Genomic DNA, 20,700 nt, shown 5'->3' with positions numbered 1-20,700 from the left:
TCAATCAATCAATCAATCAATCAATCAATCAATCAATCAATCAATCAATCAATCAATCAATCAATCAATCAATCAATCAATCAATCAATCCCACTGGAAAGATCCAAAATGATTGAAAGGCAACAGGGTGGAGATAAGAACAAGTTATGGCAATGGAGCACAGAGATCTCCTTTTTTTCTCTTGAGCTATATATATATTCTCTGAAATATCCTAAAGTGTGATGCATTATACTTAATAACTGCTCATTCATATCTGCAAGACGCATCATTGTTGGTAATGATTGGCAGCCTTTATTTATAAACACTGTTTGAATAATCCGTGTAACATCTGTGTCAGTCAATGTTGGTCATTTTTAATCAGCTTCCTAAGCAAAACTGAGGAGATATTAACTTAAGTTGAAATTCGTTATAGGGGATGCGGTGGGTATTTCACTGAGGCAAAGAGGAACTATCAAGGGCGGAGTCAACTTTTCACAGGACATTATAATATGAAATATCGATAAATATCAGTCCTGAAAGCTATATAGATATCACATATAGATATAAATTGACTCTGAATTTTATATTGTACATGTTACATATGTAATCACAACATGGAATAAGTATATTTTTAACAAACTTATTTTAAACCTTTCTGTAATAATTATTATTGATCTTGTTCTTTGTAGGAACTTTTGAGTCACTCGACTGACCGGCCAGAGAAGCAACAACTTAGAGAAGCTCTGGAAGCCATGGAGGTTGTTTTTTCTAAATGCTTGGTTTTTGGTTCTTGTTTTCATTTGCAGCAGCTTCACCAACATGATATATAATCTTTTTTCTCTCTACGTATATATTTTCTTTAATTCAGCTGTTCTGTCTCTGCTCTCACTCCTTTAGGACCTGGCTATGTATATCAATGAAGTCAAGAGAGACAATGAGACGTTGAAAAAAATAAGTGAATTCCAAAGTTCAATAGAGAATCTTGTAAGTGTTTTGTTCTCTACTCTGGCTTCTTTGTGCTAATCATTTTGCTTTTATCTGTGTTATTGAGCTCTTTGTAGCTGCTTGAAGTATAAATACAGTGAAAAACAAAATAAAAATGTGTTACTGTCCCTGGCAGAACCATTGCAGTAATTGTCGATCAATGAAACAACAGCCACAAGTCCGTAATCAAGCAGCTGTGGTTTAATGCTCAATGTCTGAGTGATATAGCATGTTTGTATGATCTAAGCAGCAGGTGAAACTGGAGGAGTACGGCAGGCCAAAGATAGATGGAGAGTTGAAAGTGAGCTCCATCCTCAACAGAACTAAACAAGATCGGTGAGTTTTGATTTGGCCCTACAGGGGATGGCCTTCATATTACAATCAACTATTAAAATGATAGCAAATGGGTAATAGTTAAGTAATAACAATGTAATAGATATAAAATATAATAAAATAAGCTAAATACGATGTAAATAGTTGATACTATATCATTTATTGAAATAATGCTACCTTTAAATCCATTAATTACTATGATTACTGAGTTGAAACGTTTTCTATATTTGCAGGTATATTTTCCTTTTTGACAAAGTGGTCATTGTTTGCAAGAGGAAAGGCTACAGTTATGAGCTAAAAGAGATTATTGAACTCCAGTCGTACAAAGTCTCAGACGACCCCACGAACAACAGAGACATGAAAAAGGTAAGAAAAGTAATTAGTTTTTTGTTTTTTGCCTCTGAAATCAAACCGAATCGAACTGTTTGTTCCACAGTTTAATCTCTGCGGCGATAGCTCTGCTAGTGCACACGATCAAACCGTCTGCATAATCATTACAAATGGTGTCCTTGAGCCGAAGGAGCTTGTTGATGATAATTTCAGATATGTATGAGTAATGCATTGAAGTGCCAATCGTGCAATGTGCTCGTCCATGCTTGAACAATCATGTAAATGCAATGAAGGTCATTTAGGATTCATGGAAACATAGTTTAGTGCATTATGCCACCGGTCTAACATTGCTTTTCTTTTTTTTTTGGTTTGTTTTTAATCTGCATGCCTCTGTCCATGTTTGCATGTGTAACTGGGTCTTTCTCTGGTGTCTTTCTTTTTTTGCATGCTTACCAGTCAAGTGGAAAAATGGTAAGCCTAAGCGACCCCTTTTTATTTAACTCATCTCTTAATGGAGGCTTATTTTTAGTAGTGTTGTTCTTTGGGTGTCATGCTGTGATTGCTGCTCTGTGATTTGCTCTCTAGCTTTTTTGCTCAGATACATTGCATAAAGCATGCAGGGCTTTTTTTTTCCAGTTCCATACCGAGTGTCATCTTCATTTTACATAAATGCACTTTCATCACAAGCTTTTTTGTCCACATCTTTTTGCCACTGCCATCCACATGTCCCTCTGCCATCCCCCCTATGCTCCCCTTTTCCTTCTAGTGGTCTTATGGTTTCTACCTGATCCACCTGCAAGGGAAGCAGGGCTTCCAGTTCTTTTGTAAAACGGAAGACACAAAGAGGAAGTGGATGGAGCAGTTTGACATGGCCATGTAAGTAAGACTACACAGAGGACATCAATGTTACATGCTGCTATGGGATATATATATCTCATATTTGCTCTAAACAACGACCAGGAACAAAAAACAACTAAAGTTTAAAGAAAGTCCCTGAAAATATTGATTTTTAAAAATTAAAAGTCTGCCTTGCCTGATCGGTTTATATTATGAGGAACCTTTTACTTTTTCAGGTCCAACATCAAGCCAGAGAGAGCTACAGCCAACCAGCACAACTTCCAAATGCACACGTTTGACAAGAACACCAACTGCCGAGCCTGCAAGAAGCTCCTAAGGTAGCGCCCTAGGAAATAGGCTAAACTTAAAAGCCGACCATGAATGACACGTCTCAAAGATTTCTGTATCTCAAAGCTGCATCATGATTTTGGTGTTTTACTCTGATTTTAGAGTTAATGCCAGAATTCTAAATTTAAAGGATAATTATAGACAGATTTTCCTTTTTTTTTCCCACAAAAAAATGCATTGTTCTTAGCTTTAGAGCTCCTTACTGGATTTGGTTGGCATCAGGATGATGCACTTTTTAAATACTTGGGTCGTTCCACTAAATGATAAGTTAACCGTACCTGAGCCTCAGAAGTTTTAAGACTGTTCTCCATCTTTAAAATGCACCGGTACTCAAGGACTTGCAGCCTGGTAGAGTAAAACCTCCGGCAGCTAAGCTTAGAATTGTTTTCTGATATATGTTCTTTACAGAAAATGAGCCAAGGCCGATGAGTCTGAGTTTGAATAGTTTAATTGTATAATTTTCCTATGGTAAAAATGTAAACGGGTCCCAAAGACCTAAGCACCAAGGTTTATATGTTCTTTCATATGAATTATGAACCTTTCTCTCTGTGATGTCAATCGCAATCAGCTGAAAGGCTGTAAAAATTTGTATGTGAAACTCACAAAGAAGTTAGACAACTTGAATGCGGCACTTTACACATAGATTTTTGCTTTGTATTCAGGAACTGAACTTAAAAAATGCCATTTTTGTAATTTCTATTCAATTCAATTTATCTATATAGTGCTAATTCCAAACAAATGTTCAATCTCAAGGCACTCATACAAAAGTATTAACTGTTATCTATGGATGCACCAAGATGAAATTCTCCGGCTTGGTTCACTGGGTCATAACAAGCCTTCACAGCCACATATTCTGATTTACAAGCTCAAAATACAGTATATATGACTGAAAAGTGTTCCCATAAAAGAGAGCTATACAGTCCAATTTGCAGTTTGAATACAAACGTTCTGCCGGGAGAAAACTACCAATGCATATCTCATCACCCACTATTCACATGATGATGGATAGAGTTTAATAGTTCAACTCAGTTTATTTGGATATTAATGCATATATCCACTGACCCAATGCACAAAACCAACACGATTACTTATCTAAATGAGAGAGTAGAAGCAAGTAACTTAAATAATCCTAAACCAAGAGCATCAGTTTCTTTCTGTAAATGCAGGACATTCTTTAATGAAGGCGTTTTTGAGGCCATTAAAGATGTAAGCCCGAGGCATGGGTCTTATCACTTATTACAATTGCCTATTCAAATGCTACCTAAATTCCAAAAAAGTGGACATTGTTTCCAAGTTTGAAGACATGCCATTCAGGAAGCCTTTTCAATTCAAAATAGCTGAAATAGCGTGGAGTTCGAGACTTTATAGAGTGGACCAAAAACAAAGCCTAGAAAACATACAAATTGTACCAGACGAACGGATCCGCTCTTTAGGAATGGGCATTCATTTGGGTTCTTTGTTAACCTGCAATACCTGATACCTGTATATGTCTCTGAAATGGGGGTTGTTAGAGGGAATTGTTGACTTGTCTGAACAAGTGAGGTATTTTGTTTCCCTGTATGGGGGTGGGGGTTGCGATGATAGTGAGAAGGAATCAACTCAGCCATTGTATTTTTGGGATTTTAAAGATTAAACCTGAGTGCACACCCTCTGTTTAAGGTTGTTTTTTCTTTCTTAACTTAGATTTGAACATTCTGGTCCTTAAAAGAATGTCCTTTCTTCATGAGGTGTAGATGTACTGCAGGGTCTTGTCCAGAGGAGGTAGCTCTTCTCTGTTGGGCCATGCGTATGTGGACAGGAGTCCAGTGGATTGTTTTTGAAACTGTTTTGGAATGACTATGACCTGGATGACTGAGAATCTTCACCAGCATCTTTACCTAAATACAATTTAGAGATCAAGACCTGAGAGTTGATGTTTACAGAAGCTCTCCATTCAGAAAAAAATTAAATCCAATCTCACCCCTGAAATCTGCAGATGAAATTCCATGGAAAGCTATTTCTTCAGGATATTTACTAAACAGGCTAAATCCAAGTACACTCAACAGTTTTTAGACTCTGTTTATAGTTGTTTTACAGTTTTATAATCATCATCACTTTGTGTTGCTCCATTCTGATTAAATACAGTAAGATTTGTTAGTGTAATTTAACATGCTTTGCACATCACTGGATAACCATTTGGGAATGGGTACAACAAAACGAAATCAGAAAACAGGAATTGGAGGATATACCTTGTATTATATTTATATACAAGCCATGTAAGAATTGTCTTTAAGTTAATTTTTAATCATTTATGGGAGAGAGAAAAAATATATAGAGCTCACAAAGACTCTTTTTCATGCCGCTTTTTTCTTTGGACGGGGTGCAAAAGAACATTAGCAGTTTGCTATGGGTCGTTTATCATTGTTTCCTGGTCTCTTACACGTTATGTAAAAAGTTACAGAAGCACTTTGCAACCACCTGTGGGTGAGTCCCAGATTGTTGGGTTGCCCCTTTTGGTGGAATAGAGACCAGAGTGGTGATAGCAGGTCAGGCACATGTTAGCATCCTTCCATGATGCATCAATATTTGCAATAAAATATTCTTTCTGTCATGGTTTGTGGACATTAAGATCTGAAGAGAAGCATTATCTCCTGATCAAATCCAAACGGTGGAGTTAGAGTAAAAAAATATGCACTCCTACGAGAAGGAATGGCTGAAAGTTGGAGGGAATTTTGCTGGGAGTTGCAGGGAAGTGGGCTGCTATTTGGTTGGCGTTTAACTGAGAATGGCCATTTTAATTGGCTGATACTGTAGTGAATAGAGTGGCCTGTTCACCATATCGTCATATGGTGAACAGCACACTGAAAATTTTAAAATACTACAACTACAGAAACGGGTATTTTTAGGCATCCCACTGTAAGTCCAAGACAGGCTTCCTCAACAGCAGCGGGGGAATGACCCACCACACCAAAGATCCCCGCTCTGAACCTCTAAGCCGAGCAGCAACGCTTAGTATGTTGACCCGCACATTTTCACGGCCTTCGTTGACCTAAATTCACAGAGCCGGTTGAGGCGGCAACCAGCCATCTAGATGCTAATTAGTGCTGCATCCCCAGTGGATCCTGTCATGATTTATGGGAGTTGGTATTCCAAGTGGCAGCATTGCTATGCATGCAGTCTTAACAGAGGCCGTTATAGAAACACCTCTGGACCACAAGGGTCAAAACCAAGCCAGTGTGCTTGATGATTTTAGAGAATGACACAGCAGGAAATTATATATATATATATATATATATATATATATATATATATATATATATATAAAAGCTGCAATAATTGCAAACTGGAAGAACAAGCAGGAAGAGAGACTGTGGAGAGTTGTAACACTTTTTGCATTTGACTTTGTTACTTAGAGATTTTTTTATAGTATAAACTTACATCTATCTGTTAAAAGTAAAAAAACATTTAAAGCGTATTTATATTTAATCAAGTAAAATTTTCACAATTTACATCTGAATGATGAGAGTCAGATGCTGCAACTGACCCCTGGGGCCATTATCATACAGCTACAATCCCTTATAATAAAAGGATTCTTATTTTTATCTGGTTTATCATGTTTTATTAAAATATATTATACCAGTGTTATTTTAAAACCTTTTTATATTTGCATAGATGAGTACACTTTTCCATATAAGTATTAGATATTTAAACTGATATATAATACAGTACGGTAACAGTGACGTAGGAAGAATGGAGCACATCTTTTTGCAATTTTCAGTACTGGTTTGTGCAAAATATAACACTAAGACAAATGCTTCCAATAAAACTGTAGAAAATGCAGCTATATTATATACAGTACCCAACTATAATTCTAACAATAAAGTCACTCAAATGGCACATTTGACATTTTTATTTAAATAGATGTATATTTTTACGTAATTAGACCTATGTCTTCATTACCCTCAGGACATAGAGAGCTGTAAAAAGGCATAGACATAAACCTCCTGTCGCTGCCCTAATCTGATTCAATGCTTCTTATTTAAGCAAAAACTAAAATATAAATATTGAACATTCTGTTATATAGTCTGTTTTAAATTAAGGAGGACAGCTCCTTCCTGTCAGCAATGATAAATCTTAATGGACTCGCTAAACTAGGTGATCTTGATGCCTAGTACCGTATTTTCGCGACTATACGGCGCATATAATCGTCTTTTTTTCCCTCAAAATGTGCGCCGCGCCCTATAGTGCGGTGCGCCCTATGTGTGTTGTTACTGCGGACGTTGTTGAGACCACCATGAGAACGTTAAAGGGGGAAGTGTGGGCGTGGATTGTGTATAAAAGAACAGGTATGTGCTTTATGCCGCCTATGGTGATTTTATGGTGAAAGACTTTGCCTAAAGAGACTTTTGCAGTTGGAATCATTATTAAGGCAAATGAGAAGGGCTGGATGGATGAGGAGATGATGAAAGAGTGGCTGAAGGGGGTGTATGTAAGGAGACCAGGTGGTTTTTTCCACGCATCACCATCGCTGTTAATCTGTGACTCCATGCGTGCCCATCTCACAGCCGATGTGAAAAACAAGGTGAAACAAATGAAAGCTGTGCTCGCCGTTATCCCAGGGGGTCTGACAAAGGAACTTCAACCGCTCGACATCGGTGTGAACCGGCCGTTTAAAGTAAGGCTGCGAGCGGCGTGGAAGCGATGGATGAACGACGGAGACCACAGTTTCACGAAAAGTGGAAGGCAGCGGCGGGCAATTAACACCACAGTTTGCGGATGGATTGTAGATGCTTGGGCTAACGTGTCTGCTGGCACTGTTGTTCGAGCTTTCGCAAAAGCCGGCATTATTTCTGAGGAGCCGCCCGGCACGGAAAGTGACTCTGACAGCGAAGAAGGGGAAATTGGCATGTCTGATTTAGCACAGCTGTTTAATTCAGAAACAGAGGATGATGACTTTGATGGGTTTGATTAACACTTTGTAATAAATACATGAATAAAGCACAAACATACTCAGTTTTGCTCCCGCTCTATTTTTAAATATGCAGTAGAGGTATTTAAATGTAGTAGAGGATATGTACCGGTAAATTAAACCCACGCCCTATATTCCGGTGCGCCTTATGTGTGTGTTAAATAGAGTAATGGCACACATAACTGAGACTGCGCCTTTTAGTACGGTGCGCCTTATGGTCGTGAAAATACGGTAATCAAATTAGCTAAAAGTAAGCTTGTCATTAGTTTAAAACTAAAGGTTTGGTCCTCCAAAACAATTAAAACAGTTTGACAAAAAAAAAAAAAATGCATGCATGCATGCCCTAAGAAGAAAACGATTTTTTTTAATACATCCCTGAACAGCTTTTGGATCTGTTTGATTTTCTCTGTAAGGAAAATGGAAGGGAAGGGGTCATCCATTTGAATATATGCAGAATGAGTTTTATCAGTTTAGCTCGTTTCTAATTAGAGAAAATTGACATGTTGTGACCATTTCCTGTTTCAGCTAGATCCTTAATGGTTGGGGATAAGATATACTTCCTGTTTGCATCAAAGTTCTGAAAGTTTCTCTCTTCTGTTTATGTTTCTTTTTTTTCTTCCAGGGGCACTTTCTATCAGGGCTACTACTGCTCTCGCTGTGGAACAGGAGCTCACAAAGAGTGCCTGGAAGTGATCACCATCTGTAAAATCAGTAGGTGTTTTCTTCCTTAGAGCATCTGTTTTTCACTTGCAAGTTTATGAAGATGAGGGCTGCTTTCTGGCAGCATTCTGACAAAAACTGAGTGGAAATAGTAGCATCAATGCTACCCAATAATTTGCACCTCTAGGAACACATTCAAAGGTATCTTTTATTGCAAAGTATCATCTTTGGATGGTCTGTTATCTTCTCCAATTACATATAACAGTCAGAGGTTCCTTTGAGCATCCATCTTTGTACAGTTTTTCCTCAGCCCCTCACAGTTTTTCTAAACGACTAACATAATTTGTGTTCTGTCAACCATTTTTCTTATGTTGTCACATATTTATCAGGTCGAGTACTGTATTGGGATTTAAAATGAGGTGATGACGTAATGCAATCTAACAGGGCTCCAAGGGTCCTTGGAGAAAAAGATAAACAAAAACAGGCTCCCAGCATGAAAGATCCTCTGCTGTGATTAACAGTTGGTACAAGGCGGTTTTCTTCATCTCCATCCTCTGTTTTACTCCAGACCCAGTTACTGTTAAATGCTAAAAAGCTCAGTCTTTGTACCATCAGAACAGAACAGATGGTTCTCTTTAAAGTCCAAATAAAGTTTAGTGGTTTCTACCAGTTTATGTCTGTGGAAATGGTATAACACTCATGAAACCGTGTTTTATTATTGAAGGTCCCAGTTTTTTTTTTTAAAGAGAAAACAGCCCAACAGCATCACTAAACCTTCACCTAAATAAAAAAATGCGTTTAAGATGTTTAAGATGACTTTGTTCTGCTTTCAAAATAAAAAAAAATGAAAACATTTGTAGCTTGGATTTATTTGCAATGTCACTCTCTATTGGGGTTTATACTTGTATGTAGTTAGGAAACAAACATATAATAAATGGTACCATCAAAATTATTTAAAAAAATGGCAGCAGTTATAGCTCCATTTAAGGTCTCTATAGAGTTCAGCAACCTGCACTCTTAGATGTGTGAGGTTACAAAAAAGAAGAAGCTTTCTCCTGACATGCCTCAAATATTAAATTAACAAATAGACATAAGTTTTTATCTCTGTTATGGAAACAAGATCATTCTTAATTTATGGTATAAACTTCAGGGAATGTCTGTAATCAAATTATAGATAGGATTTGTATGCATTTTTATTAGTGTGAGATTATGCATGTGGAATAAAGGTGGATTTTTTAAAAGGATTTTTTTTTACACATCTTTACCAGAAGTGCTTAAATTTTACAAGGTGCTGTGTGTAAGCAAAACATACCATCAAGGAGCTCTGTCCTGGTTCCATGTTGCTCCAAACAGCAGGAGAAAAAGAGCAGGAAGGTGGGATTAATTTATTGTGTCGTTGGGTTTGGTACCAAAGAGGGAAACAGCAACTGGGAGTCAGGATGAATCATGGGAAAGCCATTTCCTACCCGATGGGGGGTTTTCATACTTGGTTTAGAAGGAGTGTGTTACATGCTTTCTGCATAGTAACTCTTTAAAATGAAGGAAATCACCATCATTCTGATAAATTACATCAATCAGAAAGTTTACTTACTGGATTATTTATTAATATGTCCTAAAAATAGCAAATATTCATCCCTTTGTGGGAGTATATTTATTATATCCGATGTGCTTTGCACATTCTCATCCCGTTTCCAGTTAGATTAATGTTATCTTTGCCTTTAGGGGAATTCACAACCCAAAATGTGGCCCAAAGATTTCTCCAGCTTCAGTTTATATAATCACTGAACTGATTAGCCAAAGCCCGTCTCAGTTTTTTTATTTATTTATTTTTTATCTGCAAAACTTTGATAGTCAAACAGAGCTGTGGGGAGAAATATTGAACAAATAGAGGAGATGCTACATATTTTTAAATTGTAGTTTGCTGCTTGTATACCACCTTTGCTCATGCCATGTTTAGTGGTATCACTGTAAAACAATTGTTGATGTATTTATTTTTAATTTTCAATATCTTCTCTTTATTTTCAGATCCCCATGACATGGTGAGTAGGCTGAACACACAACAAGTATCACTTCAGCTAGAATTAAACATCACTTCAGCTAGAATTAAAAATACATTTAAAATCAGTGATGAGTATCTGATTATGCATTTGTGTCTGTTTTGCAGGAGCCTGGGATGTCCCCTGGTGAGCTTCTCTTAAACTCTGATAATGCCTGATCTGCTGGTATCTGGTAGTGTGATGTGGTCTATCTCAGCTCTCTGTCGCCATCTTCTGGGTAGTTTATAGTATAACGGAACTCTTGCCAGTGCAAGCCATTGACCTGTGAGGCCCCCAAACTGAATGTCATATTAGTTTTATTTTATAGGGGCTAATAATATAATATCCAAATCCATATACAAAAAGAAAAAATTCAAGTCAGTATGTTATCTTATGGTCATTTCATGGTTTAGATCAGGGGTAATAAACTTGATCACAGAAGGGATCAAAACATGGACATAATCAAATATACGGTTTATTCATAAAACTAAATCAGCAGTGTTATATTCAAAACTAGAAAAGATAAATACCAACACCTTAAACATATCTTTTTTTATATTACTTATTAGCCACAGATTTAGCTTATAACCAAAAAGTTTCTTTGCCATTTTTCAGCAATGCAGAGAAGGGTGTAAGTTGCTGCATTGTAGTGCTTCATGGGATATGACGTTCAAATTATGTCAGTCATTTCTATCCTTTTAGAAACACAGGCTGCCTTAGGTTTGATGCTTTTGGAGTAGGCTGTGTAGAGGAGGGTTAAGCTATAGAGGGTCATTGTTAAAGACTTTCCTCTGGTAGTTCTGGATCCTAAAATATTAAGACATTTGAATGAAAGCGAAGGGAGGGTTTGTACCTCAGGATAACCATATAACAGGAGTAAAAACCTCCATTTATTTTCAGTAAATCAGTTTAAAAAAAGAAGCTGGGAAAGACATGTGAAAGCAATAAAACCAGGAGACAAAAGAAAGCTTACAGGTACAAACACAATGAAAAGGAAAATATTTTAAAGGTGAAACAGGAAGTAATCATATCTCCTCTTACTGCTCATTGTGATAGAAAGGTGTCTGCATACACAATGATTTGTAGATTGTTATGTTTTGCTCTGCAGAGACACAAACCAGTCATTGTGCTCATGCTCTCTTCTGATGAATCTTGATTTCTTTTACATCTTATGGTTGGTTGGGTGTGTGTGCGTAGCTTACTTGACTAAACATGTGGTCCCAGGTGCATTCTGGGAAAAAGGCAAGCCTGGGGAAGAAGAGTGATACCTTGGGTGTTCAGTCATCCGTGTAGGGACACGTAAGCTCCACCTGAGAGGAGCTAGCTGTATTCCCTGAAGCCTCTTAATTTCTTAGATCTCATTCTAAACAGTCAACCATGAATTGTGTTTAATTGGTAATTTGCAATGAGAAGGGTCTAGCCTCATATCCTTCAGGACTTATCTGCAAACATCTTACCTGATTTCTGAAGCAAAAAAAGTGTTGGTTATAATGTTAAGCCTAATGAGGATTGTTCTGTAACCAAACAAAACCTTTAGTAATAATAGGTCTTTATATTTATCTGTTAGATGGTAATGTGTGAAATGGAAGCCAAATTCCTTGCTATCCTGGCCAATGAAGCTTTTTTATTTTTACTTTTTTTGCTTTTTACCCACAAACTCAACACTATTTCTGACATTGAATTGAAAAAGCTTCCTAGATTAGAAGCAAAACTTTTTCAAACTTGGAAACAAAGTCCAGTGGATTGCTTTTTAACTTTTCTGGAATCACTCAACCACAAAGTAATAGTGACAGACTGGTTCTTAGATATCAATGTGATATAAATACAAAAATCATCAAATTAAAATTTAATTTGACCTAGATGTTTCATGGCCTATATAGAGTAATGTCCTATTTTTACACATTAAGACCAATTTTAACAGTCTTTCGAGACAAAGTCCTCCTCACCCTTTGCCTTTAACAGGACTGTTGCTTTCTTCTGCTTCCTATATATTTTTTTTGTCTAGGTCCAAAGATGGTGGCTGTGAGGAACTACCATGGGACACCAACACCTCCAGGGAAGATGCCTCTATGTTTCCAAACAGGAGACTTCATTGAGCTTCTGAAGGGCGATCCTGACACGCCATGGTGGGAGGTACGGCAGCAAGTCATTTTATAACTAGTGCACAGACCATAAGATTTATGTGACGTAAGCAAGTAATTATGGGAAAGATCTCAGTTTTAGACCTTAGTCTTTATTTATCCTGTGAAGGGCCAAAAAACTTAAGGCTAAGTACTCTTGTACAAAAACTAACGTTGCTTTAAAGTGCATAAATGTGCGGTAATTCACACAAGCTTTTGATCTGCTGTGAAAATGTGCAGCAGCAATGCAAACCTTTTCAACAGATAGATACTTATATTAATTTTTCTGCTGTAAATACTTCATGAAACTGTGACAGTAGATGATAAAATACTGAATTACTAAAAAAACTAAATGTACTAAACTAAATCAAATATCAAACATCAGCATACCATGCTTAAGGATGCTCAAGCATAGCAGGGCAGGATTCAATGTGCAGCTGAATATGTTTGCTGAAATGCTACATAAAGTTTTCTTTTTTTTTTCGTTTTTCTGTTTGAATTTTTACAGCACTAGTTGCTCCTTTTTTATGACCAAGGCCACCGTACATGGGCCGTGCGCACAGACCACTGCACCACCTGCACGCTTGAATGCAATATAAAGTTGAAAGGGTGGGGATAGTGCCGCATCAGTACAGACTGAGGTTTAGAATTGAAAGTAAATACTGTAAATTAAAATTGTGCAATGCAGTTCAAAGCAATGGTTATGTATTATATTAAAACTATAGTAACAGTTTGGCTGTAGTAAACACGGAGCATCAATAGAGACAAATGATGTGGCACCCAAACTCATCCAAACACACTGAAATATAACAACACTCAGTTTTATTTAACACAATATTTTTTGATGGGTTTGAGCTTTTGTGATTTAGTCTTAATGATTAAACTAAATCAAATTCAGTCTCAAATAATAACCTAACACACCTTAATATGAGATTATACAAACAGTTTAAAACCAATGTAAATGATAAATATTCCTATCTTTTTTTAAACTGTAAATGTGCATCAGTCAACAGATTAATTCCAAATAAGTCAAGTTTGATCATTCTTCAAGTTCACAGGCTGTAGATAATCACACATGTTCATTAGTGGTAGTATAAAGTGGTAGTGGTACTCTGGATAGATAGCAGCTTTGGCTCTGCTGGAGGACATCGCCAATTGAAGAATGAGGACTAATTTGCTCCCATGAGGATGTGTTTAGAGATCTAACTGTCCTCCTGGTACTTGATGATGATGATGGGTAATTTGTCACTGGTGCTGGTTCAAATTCTAAATGCACACAGCGGAGTGTTGGGACAAAATGGGACGACACGCCCAAATGTTCCATATATATATATATATATGGAATATATATTTATGTATAATATAACACACATAATTGAATATAAAGTGAGAAGCCAATTTCAAAAATGAATCAGAGCTATGACTGTACATGCTTCTTTGAGTAGAATATTTTCCATTTAAAAGTTGACCACATACTTAATGGAAAAACAGGTCACAGGCCAGACTTTAAACAGGCTCTGTTAGTTGGCTGGCTTTTGTTCTTTTTGTTTTTATATTGGGTTGTGCTTCTGTTGTCCTGTATTGTTTAAAACATTAATTATACCTCTTATACTAGTTGTGGTTAGATTTTCCTAACAACAGTATAGGGAGCATATTTGCATTTTAATGTTCTGGTATACATAACAAAAGCTAAGTTTAATGCCGCAGATAGACAGAACCACCTGGACTTCATTACAAACCAAAATGAGAGAGCCCTTTTTTCTTTATTTTTTTATATTATCGTAAACTATGACCTTTATTTTCAGCTATGTTATTTATATGAGTTGCTGATGTCCCTCAAATTATTCTCTCTGTGACGGCACTGGTTATTTTCAATTCCATTTCAATTCAATTCAGTTTATTTAAAAAGCGCCATTTTACATCATGTCATTTCAAAGCACTTTACGGAGACATTTCAACCAGATCATACGGTCAGATTGGTTCAAAGTTTTCTATCTAGGGAAGCCCGGCTTATTCCATTGAGTGGACTCAACAGCTGTCCCTCACACCAAGCATGCTTGTAGCGATAGTGGAGAGAAAAACTCACCTTTAGCAGAAAGAAACCTCCAGCAGAAACAGGTTCAGTGTGCGCGGCCATCTGCCGAGGCCAACTAGGTTTAAAGAGACAGAAGGAGAGATACAGAAAGAACCAGAGATACAAAAGGGAACCGTCAACCAACTCATCAGGCGGCCACATCCACCAAACACACAACCAGGCAGACAAGCTCCGAGCCAGCTCCCATGTCAGAGGATGAAGAGAGGACGTCCAGTTAGTCGCAGTCAGAAAAACGGGACTACACTGAAAAACAGGCCAAGCTCCAAAATCTATAAACTGGTGATAGATCCCTTCTGGGTATTCAAATTAAGTTGTATGTATGAAGGTAAAGTGTGCAGTGACATGTGTACCCACGCTTTTGTATCCGAATTGTTTTTGTGCAGCACACATTTCAGAATTTATACGTTCTGCAAACTTTCCGTATAAAAGCTTCTCACTCTTTTTGCACATGAGGCCTCAAGACATTAAAATTAGAAGTGACTTGGAAAATAATTCTGCAACAACGTCTCTTCTTACAGGAAACACAACTGGAAATATTGGGCTCTAATGTACAGCCTCATGTTGGTGGAAAACAAAAATACAGCATAAAGGAAAAAAGCTACACAGCATCAGTAAAGCACAGTGGTGGGGTGAAGATTTTGGTTTATTTTGCAATCAGGCTGCTTGTGCACCATATATTCTTTGAATGAAAACATTTCACTTTTATGAAAGCTCTGTAGGGTGAAATGTGAGCCCATTTGTCACTAACAGTTTAATCCCATTTCTGTTTGTGTTTTAACTTCAGAAATAGAAGGAGCAACTCCTTCATGAAGTAAAAGTTTTGTGCACCTTACTGATTGTTTTGTGTTAAGCCTGCAGACATTAGGGGGATTGCTCTCTAATAAATAATTATTAGCTGATATAACTGCTGGTTTTTTTTTTTTCTCTCCGCTGAATCATCGACTTTTATCCACTAACACTGGCTCTGCTTTTCAAAGAATGACTGGGGGCGACTCTGTGATGCCGTGAATTTATCTTGGCTATTAAAGTTGGTTACCCCTCGACAGAATTGGTTTTAATCTCTCTGTTCGATGTCAGAGGGCTGCTGCAGCTCAGCATCGATTGCTCAGGGCAGGGCACAGTGAAGGCACTCTAGCTTTTGTCTGACACTGATGACTAATCTTGATAAATGTGTTCCCTTTGTAGTAAGTGCATCATCTCACAGCAGATTCCAATCTGATGTAGTGGATGTTATACGTATTCAGAGCCAAGTGAATATTGCATCTTTCAAACTGGTTTATTAGCTTACTTTCAGGTTATTTTATCATGGAAGAAAAGCATTCTGGGTGAAAGCTTTTACATTGTTAAAACCTGTTGCCAGCTGTTTCCGATGATGTTAACACTAGGGGGCAGCAAAGATTCACTTAGTAAAGCTGCACTTAGAGGCTTTATGAAATCCTTAAAGACTGCTATAGTTTGATTATATATCTACATAGTGTATAGATATCAGTTTAGATATACAATATAGTCTTTATGGAACTGGATTGATTCCTCCCATTGACCTGCATTAAGATTTAGCTGCACTGATACATATGAACTGGTTAAAAATACAGAAGAAATTCAAACTTAAGAGTCTCAAGAGAAACCCTTTAAAAATCTAGAATAATACTCCCAGTCTTGGTGCTTATTTCTGTAATATTCATGATTGAGCTGAAGAGCTAATCTCTGACACAAACGGTGCACAATGCATTTTTTATTTTTACATTTTATTCCATCATGTATCAACGCATTACTCTGAAGAGCTCAGATTGTACTACAATAATGAACCTTGTATCTTGCAGGGGAAGCTGATGCAAGCACAAAAGAGTGGCTTCTTTCCCAGTTCGTGTGTAAAACCGTACTTAGACCCAAAGGTAGGTTTTAAAGTGACTGTTTTACTGTCTGTGTGAGATATGCAACATAAATGAGTTTACCCCGCCCGTTTTTTACTTTTTAATATTTAATTGAGATTTTACGTAATATAAACTAAAACTAAAAATACATGATAAAATTGCTGCATGATTGGAAAGTGTAAAGAAAATTGGAGGTTTACTAATCTTTTTTAACAGAGAAAGCTAAAAGCAAGGTGTGTTTAATTTGATAGCCCTAAAATCTACCAAAGTCATTTGCCTTCCTGAACATAAGCTTGTTTGTGCAGAAAACTAAACCTGCACATAATTTTTTTTTAAAACCACCCTAACCTGATACATGATTATGGAAGCAAAGTGTTTTGGAAATGCTGACTTGAAAATGAATAAGTTAATATTGCAAAATTCTGAAGGAAAAACAATCCTGTTGGCAGCAAGAATAAATAAAAATGAGATCGACAGAGACTTACCTTCCAGCAGAACAAACCTAACCATGAAGCCAAAGCTACGATTAAATGGTTTGGATCAAAGCATAAGTATTTTTCAGATGTTCACAGACCCTTTCTGTGTAAACTGACGCAATGAACAATACGCAAAAACTTTAGTTTCCAGATGTTTTAAACTGGTAGAGATGTATAAAATGGGCTCGCTGGGTGAAAAAAGGTGCTGGTCAGAAAAAGGGGCAGAAATTGAAGTGAAGGTTAATTGGGAGCAGCTGAATAAAAAGCACACTAAATGTTATGCATTTTCATCTTTTTCCTTTGCTTTCTCTGCCTAAATAAAATTAAATAAATGTTCCTATTCGTATGTAGATGATAAATGTGCAGCCTCTGCTCTTACTCTTTAATCATGTTGCATTATGTGACAGTGGCTGGATCTGAATGTAGTGCATTATTTCATTCATTCATGACATTTATCTATACTTTGTGAATTCTGAACCTAGCACACAATGGACCATCTATGCTTTTGCCATTATTTCCTTTGGTGGGTAGGCTGTAGCTGTCATGGACATACAGAGTTCTCCTATCTTTAAAGGGTTACTGATTAAAAAGCAAATCCTCCATTTAAGCTTGACTAAAAACTGAAAGCTTGTGGTTCAGCCAGTCAAAATGTAAAGCTTACTATGTGCTGAGCTCTGCAGATGTGGGTGGGTTCTGCATGGAGCACTTCTGCTAATGAATCGGTCCAAATCTCAGCAGGACAGTAGGAGAGAAAATGGATAAAAACAAGGAAAAAAATTGAGAAAAAGCTGCTATTTCTATTTTTTTTCCTCTAACTGTCACAAATCTAAGTTCAGCTACGATCTCTGAGTAGACATTATCTGTTTGAGAAATGATTTAAAGGCCTGATTTGTTTCTCTCCATAATGCATTTCTTCATTTATTCGTAACAGCCTTTCCAGTCATTATCCAGCCGGCAGTCATCAAGAGAAGCAGACTACTATGGATATCCTTGGTATGTAACTCTTGCATTGTAGCATTGTGGATTTAAAGGGCCAGGTCATATTAATTCAGGGACGCTGATACCCTGAGGTTACTGCTCTATGATCAGAGGTCCTATACAATCTGGAAAAAATTGGTACAAATAGAAGGGCTAAGAGGACTATTTAAACCATGTAATTCGAATAAAATGTGTTTAACTCCCAGTCTGTTAAACAAACTCTCCATTTTTTCATTTATTAATGCATCCAAGCCTCCGCTCTTCCCTCCAACCAACCTCTGTTATTGTTTCAGGTTCAGTTACTAGATCCTGAGCTTTGCAGAAATAAATTAGATAAAACTCTAGATGAATGTTGGAGTTTATTCTTCAAAGATGGGCAACAAGCACAAGCAAGTCTGCAAATTAGATTCTGGATTTTGACATCAATTCTGTAGGAGCTCAGTCTCTTTACAGCAGCAGGTTTTAGTGGTAAAAATCCACTGTTTTCTACTTAAAATGTTTTTCTGTAATGGAACTCCTTGCTTCTGTCTTAGGTTTGCAGGTAACATGGAGCGCCAGCAGGCAGACAACCTTTTAAAATCCCACTGCAGCGGGACATACCTGATCAGGGAGAGGACGGCGGAGGCAGAGAGGTTCGCCATCAGCATCAAGTAAGCCTTCCACACACATTTGAGCTGAATATAAGAACTGCCACAGGAAAGCTCTGGACAGTTTCTGCACATCTTCTGCTAATTTTCATTAATGCTTTTATTCTGTATTTTTTTTACTCACTTTGGTGACGCTGCTCCACACAAACGTCTGACCTCTTGCTGGAGCTGTCGCATCATGATAAATTAGGATTGTTCCTGCAAATTTTCTTCCAAGCCTTTAAACACAGGTGCAAAAGGACTACAGGAACAAACCTCTCATCAGTTTCCTAATTGAATAGATCTGACAGCCATCTTTACCTTTTAGAAAAGACTTCATTTAGTTTAGTACTCTATCTTTACAGATGCATCAATCTGAAAAAATATCTTAGACATTATAAAATTGACTTTTTTATCCAAATGAAACCAACTTCACACCCTTTTTTTTTCTGTACAGGTTCAACGATGAAGTAAAACACATCAAAGTTGTCGAAAAAGACAACTGGATCCACATCACTGAGGCAAAAAAGTTTGAGAGTCTTCTGGTAAGAAGTTCTTTTGTCTCGCAAAGGATTCCCACCCTTTGAACTTCCCCACGTCGAAACCAAAAACTTCTATGTATGTGAAATGCAAACAGAATGACTAAAACCGTGAAGTGGAATAAAAAAAAACACAAACACGCTCCCTACATACTGAGCTGGGGTGGGTTAATGTTTTCAGCCTCCTTTGCTTTTCTACAGCTAAATAAAAAAATAGTTAATCCATTTGTGCATAATATTATACATAACAGTAAATACTCCTGCTGTGTGAAGGAAACTGGACAGAAAAATGTTTGTCAGAAAAAAAGAGCAAAATAAAGATCGAGGAGCACAACAGACACTTAAGGGGGGAAAGTAAAAATATTAAGCTTTAAACGGAGTGAAAATAGTTTAACACAACTGGAAACCCTCCAGTTGTCTAATAATAACAAGGCAGGCAAGGGAGATGTTTATTAGGAAAGAAGCTGAAAGCCTTGCAGTAACAACTTGAGTGATAAAAAGGATTGAAAGGAATACATAAACAAAGTTTGGAGGCTTCCTGTTCATGATTTACAAGACACTGTGTGAGAGACCGAGAAGGAAACATGCAGGAAGTTCTTTAGGTCAGATGAAACTTTTTGACCTTTGTGCAAAGAATTATGTGGGGGAAATGCATAGTACAATGAAAACACCATCGCCATGGTGATCCAGGATTAATCTGTAGGGATGCTTTTCCTCGGCATTGACATAGGACCCAGTCGGGGTGTAACAGAAAATAAAAAGCCTATTTCATTTGGTTCAAATATAAGATTTAAAGTAAGATTCAAACAGATGAGTGTAGCTAAAAGAGCAAAATATCACCTTGTGACAAGGAGTCAAAACAACTGTTATCTAACAACATTAAATTTACATATCCTAAGGTTTCTACTTGGCCCTAACACAATAAACAAACTGTTAAAATAAACAGCAGAGACCCCCTACAGAGCTTCCCATCCAACACAAAGCTATTCAAAGTATTTAAGTTCACCAAATCTAGAGTTATCCGCATAAAATAAACAAGAATAACAGTTATCCAAGCCAGAGACACCCCAGGGGGAGCATTTGTAACCATCTGTAGCCCCTTCCTGTTCCTTCACATTTCATGAGGTCAACAGTAACATCTCTATAGTGGGTATCAAAGAAGCTCCAGACTTCTGTGATGAATCTTTCTGTTTTCATACCTCATTATGCTATGATTTAATCATTGTTGCAGGACAGGATTTGGAAAAGAAACTACAAAAAGTACAAGACAGAAATACAGCAAACAGCTTAAGCTCTTCATTTTAAAATGCAAAACACCTGAAGGTGTGCACATTAGCATGTGCCATGAAAGAGTGATGTGAGGTGTGTTTTAGCTATATGTGTGCTCATGCAATGGATTGTGGGAGTGCTTGGCTCCTAAACACCATAGGATGAGGAGGAAGGGTCTGATTTAAAGGAATAGTACACCCAAAACATGATTAGCCTTCATTTTCTACTCACCCCCATGCTGAACAACACTCTGGAGTACTTTTTTGATATC

At 37.2% G+C, this 20,700-nt stretch overlaps 1 protein-coding gene across 11 annotated transcripts in view; it reads left to right on the top strand.

Annotated features, from left to right (window-relative positions):
• vav2 (vav guanine nucleotide exchange factor 2) overlaps positions 1-20,700 on the top strand; it is a 294,588-nt gene that overhangs the window by 263,097 nt on the left and 10,791 nt on the right. For 4 of the 11 annotated variants that reach the window (XM_015401637.1, XM_015401671.1, XM_015401704.1 and 1 more), the window contains 15 exons: positions 669-737; positions 877-963; positions 1,211-1,299; positions 1,530-1,662; positions 2,083-2,097; positions 2,393-2,502; positions 2,700-2,801; positions 8,382-8,470; positions 10,445-10,458; positions 10,584-10,602; positions 12,461-12,588; positions 16,491-16,562; positions 17,949-18,010; positions 18,529-18,645; positions 19,079-19,166. In XM_015401637.1, the coding sequence (XP_015257123.1) occupies positions 669-737; positions 877-963; positions 1,211-1,299; positions 1,530-1,662; positions 2,083-2,097; positions 2,393-2,502; positions 2,700-2,801; positions 8,382-8,470; positions 10,445-10,458; positions 10,584-10,602; positions 12,461-12,588; positions 16,491-16,562; positions 17,949-18,010; positions 18,529-18,645; positions 19,079-19,166 (1,194 nt within the window). The remainder of the gene's footprint in view (positions 1-668; positions 738-876; positions 964-1,210; positions 1,300-1,529; positions 1,663-2,082; positions 2,098-2,392; positions 2,503-2,699; positions 2,802-8,381; positions 8,471-10,444; positions 10,459-10,583; positions 10,603-12,460; positions 12,589-16,490; positions 16,563-17,948; positions 18,011-18,528; positions 18,646-19,078; positions 19,167-20,700) is intronic. The other 7 variants (XM_015401721.1, XM_015401713.1, XM_015401694.1 and 4 more) reach the window with 3 other exon arrangements.

Source organism: Cyprinodon variegatus, unplaced genomic scaffold (assembly GCF_000732505.1).
Source record: "Cyprinodon variegatus isolate N-32 unplaced genomic scaffold, C_variegatus-1.0 Scaffold32, whole genome shotgun sequence".
In the NCBI taxonomy this organism is placed as follows: domain Eukaryota; kingdom Metazoa; phylum Chordata; class Actinopteri; order Cyprinodontiformes; family Cyprinodontidae; genus Cyprinodon; species Cyprinodon variegatus.
This window is presented reverse-complemented; position numbering and strand designations above follow the sequence as displayed.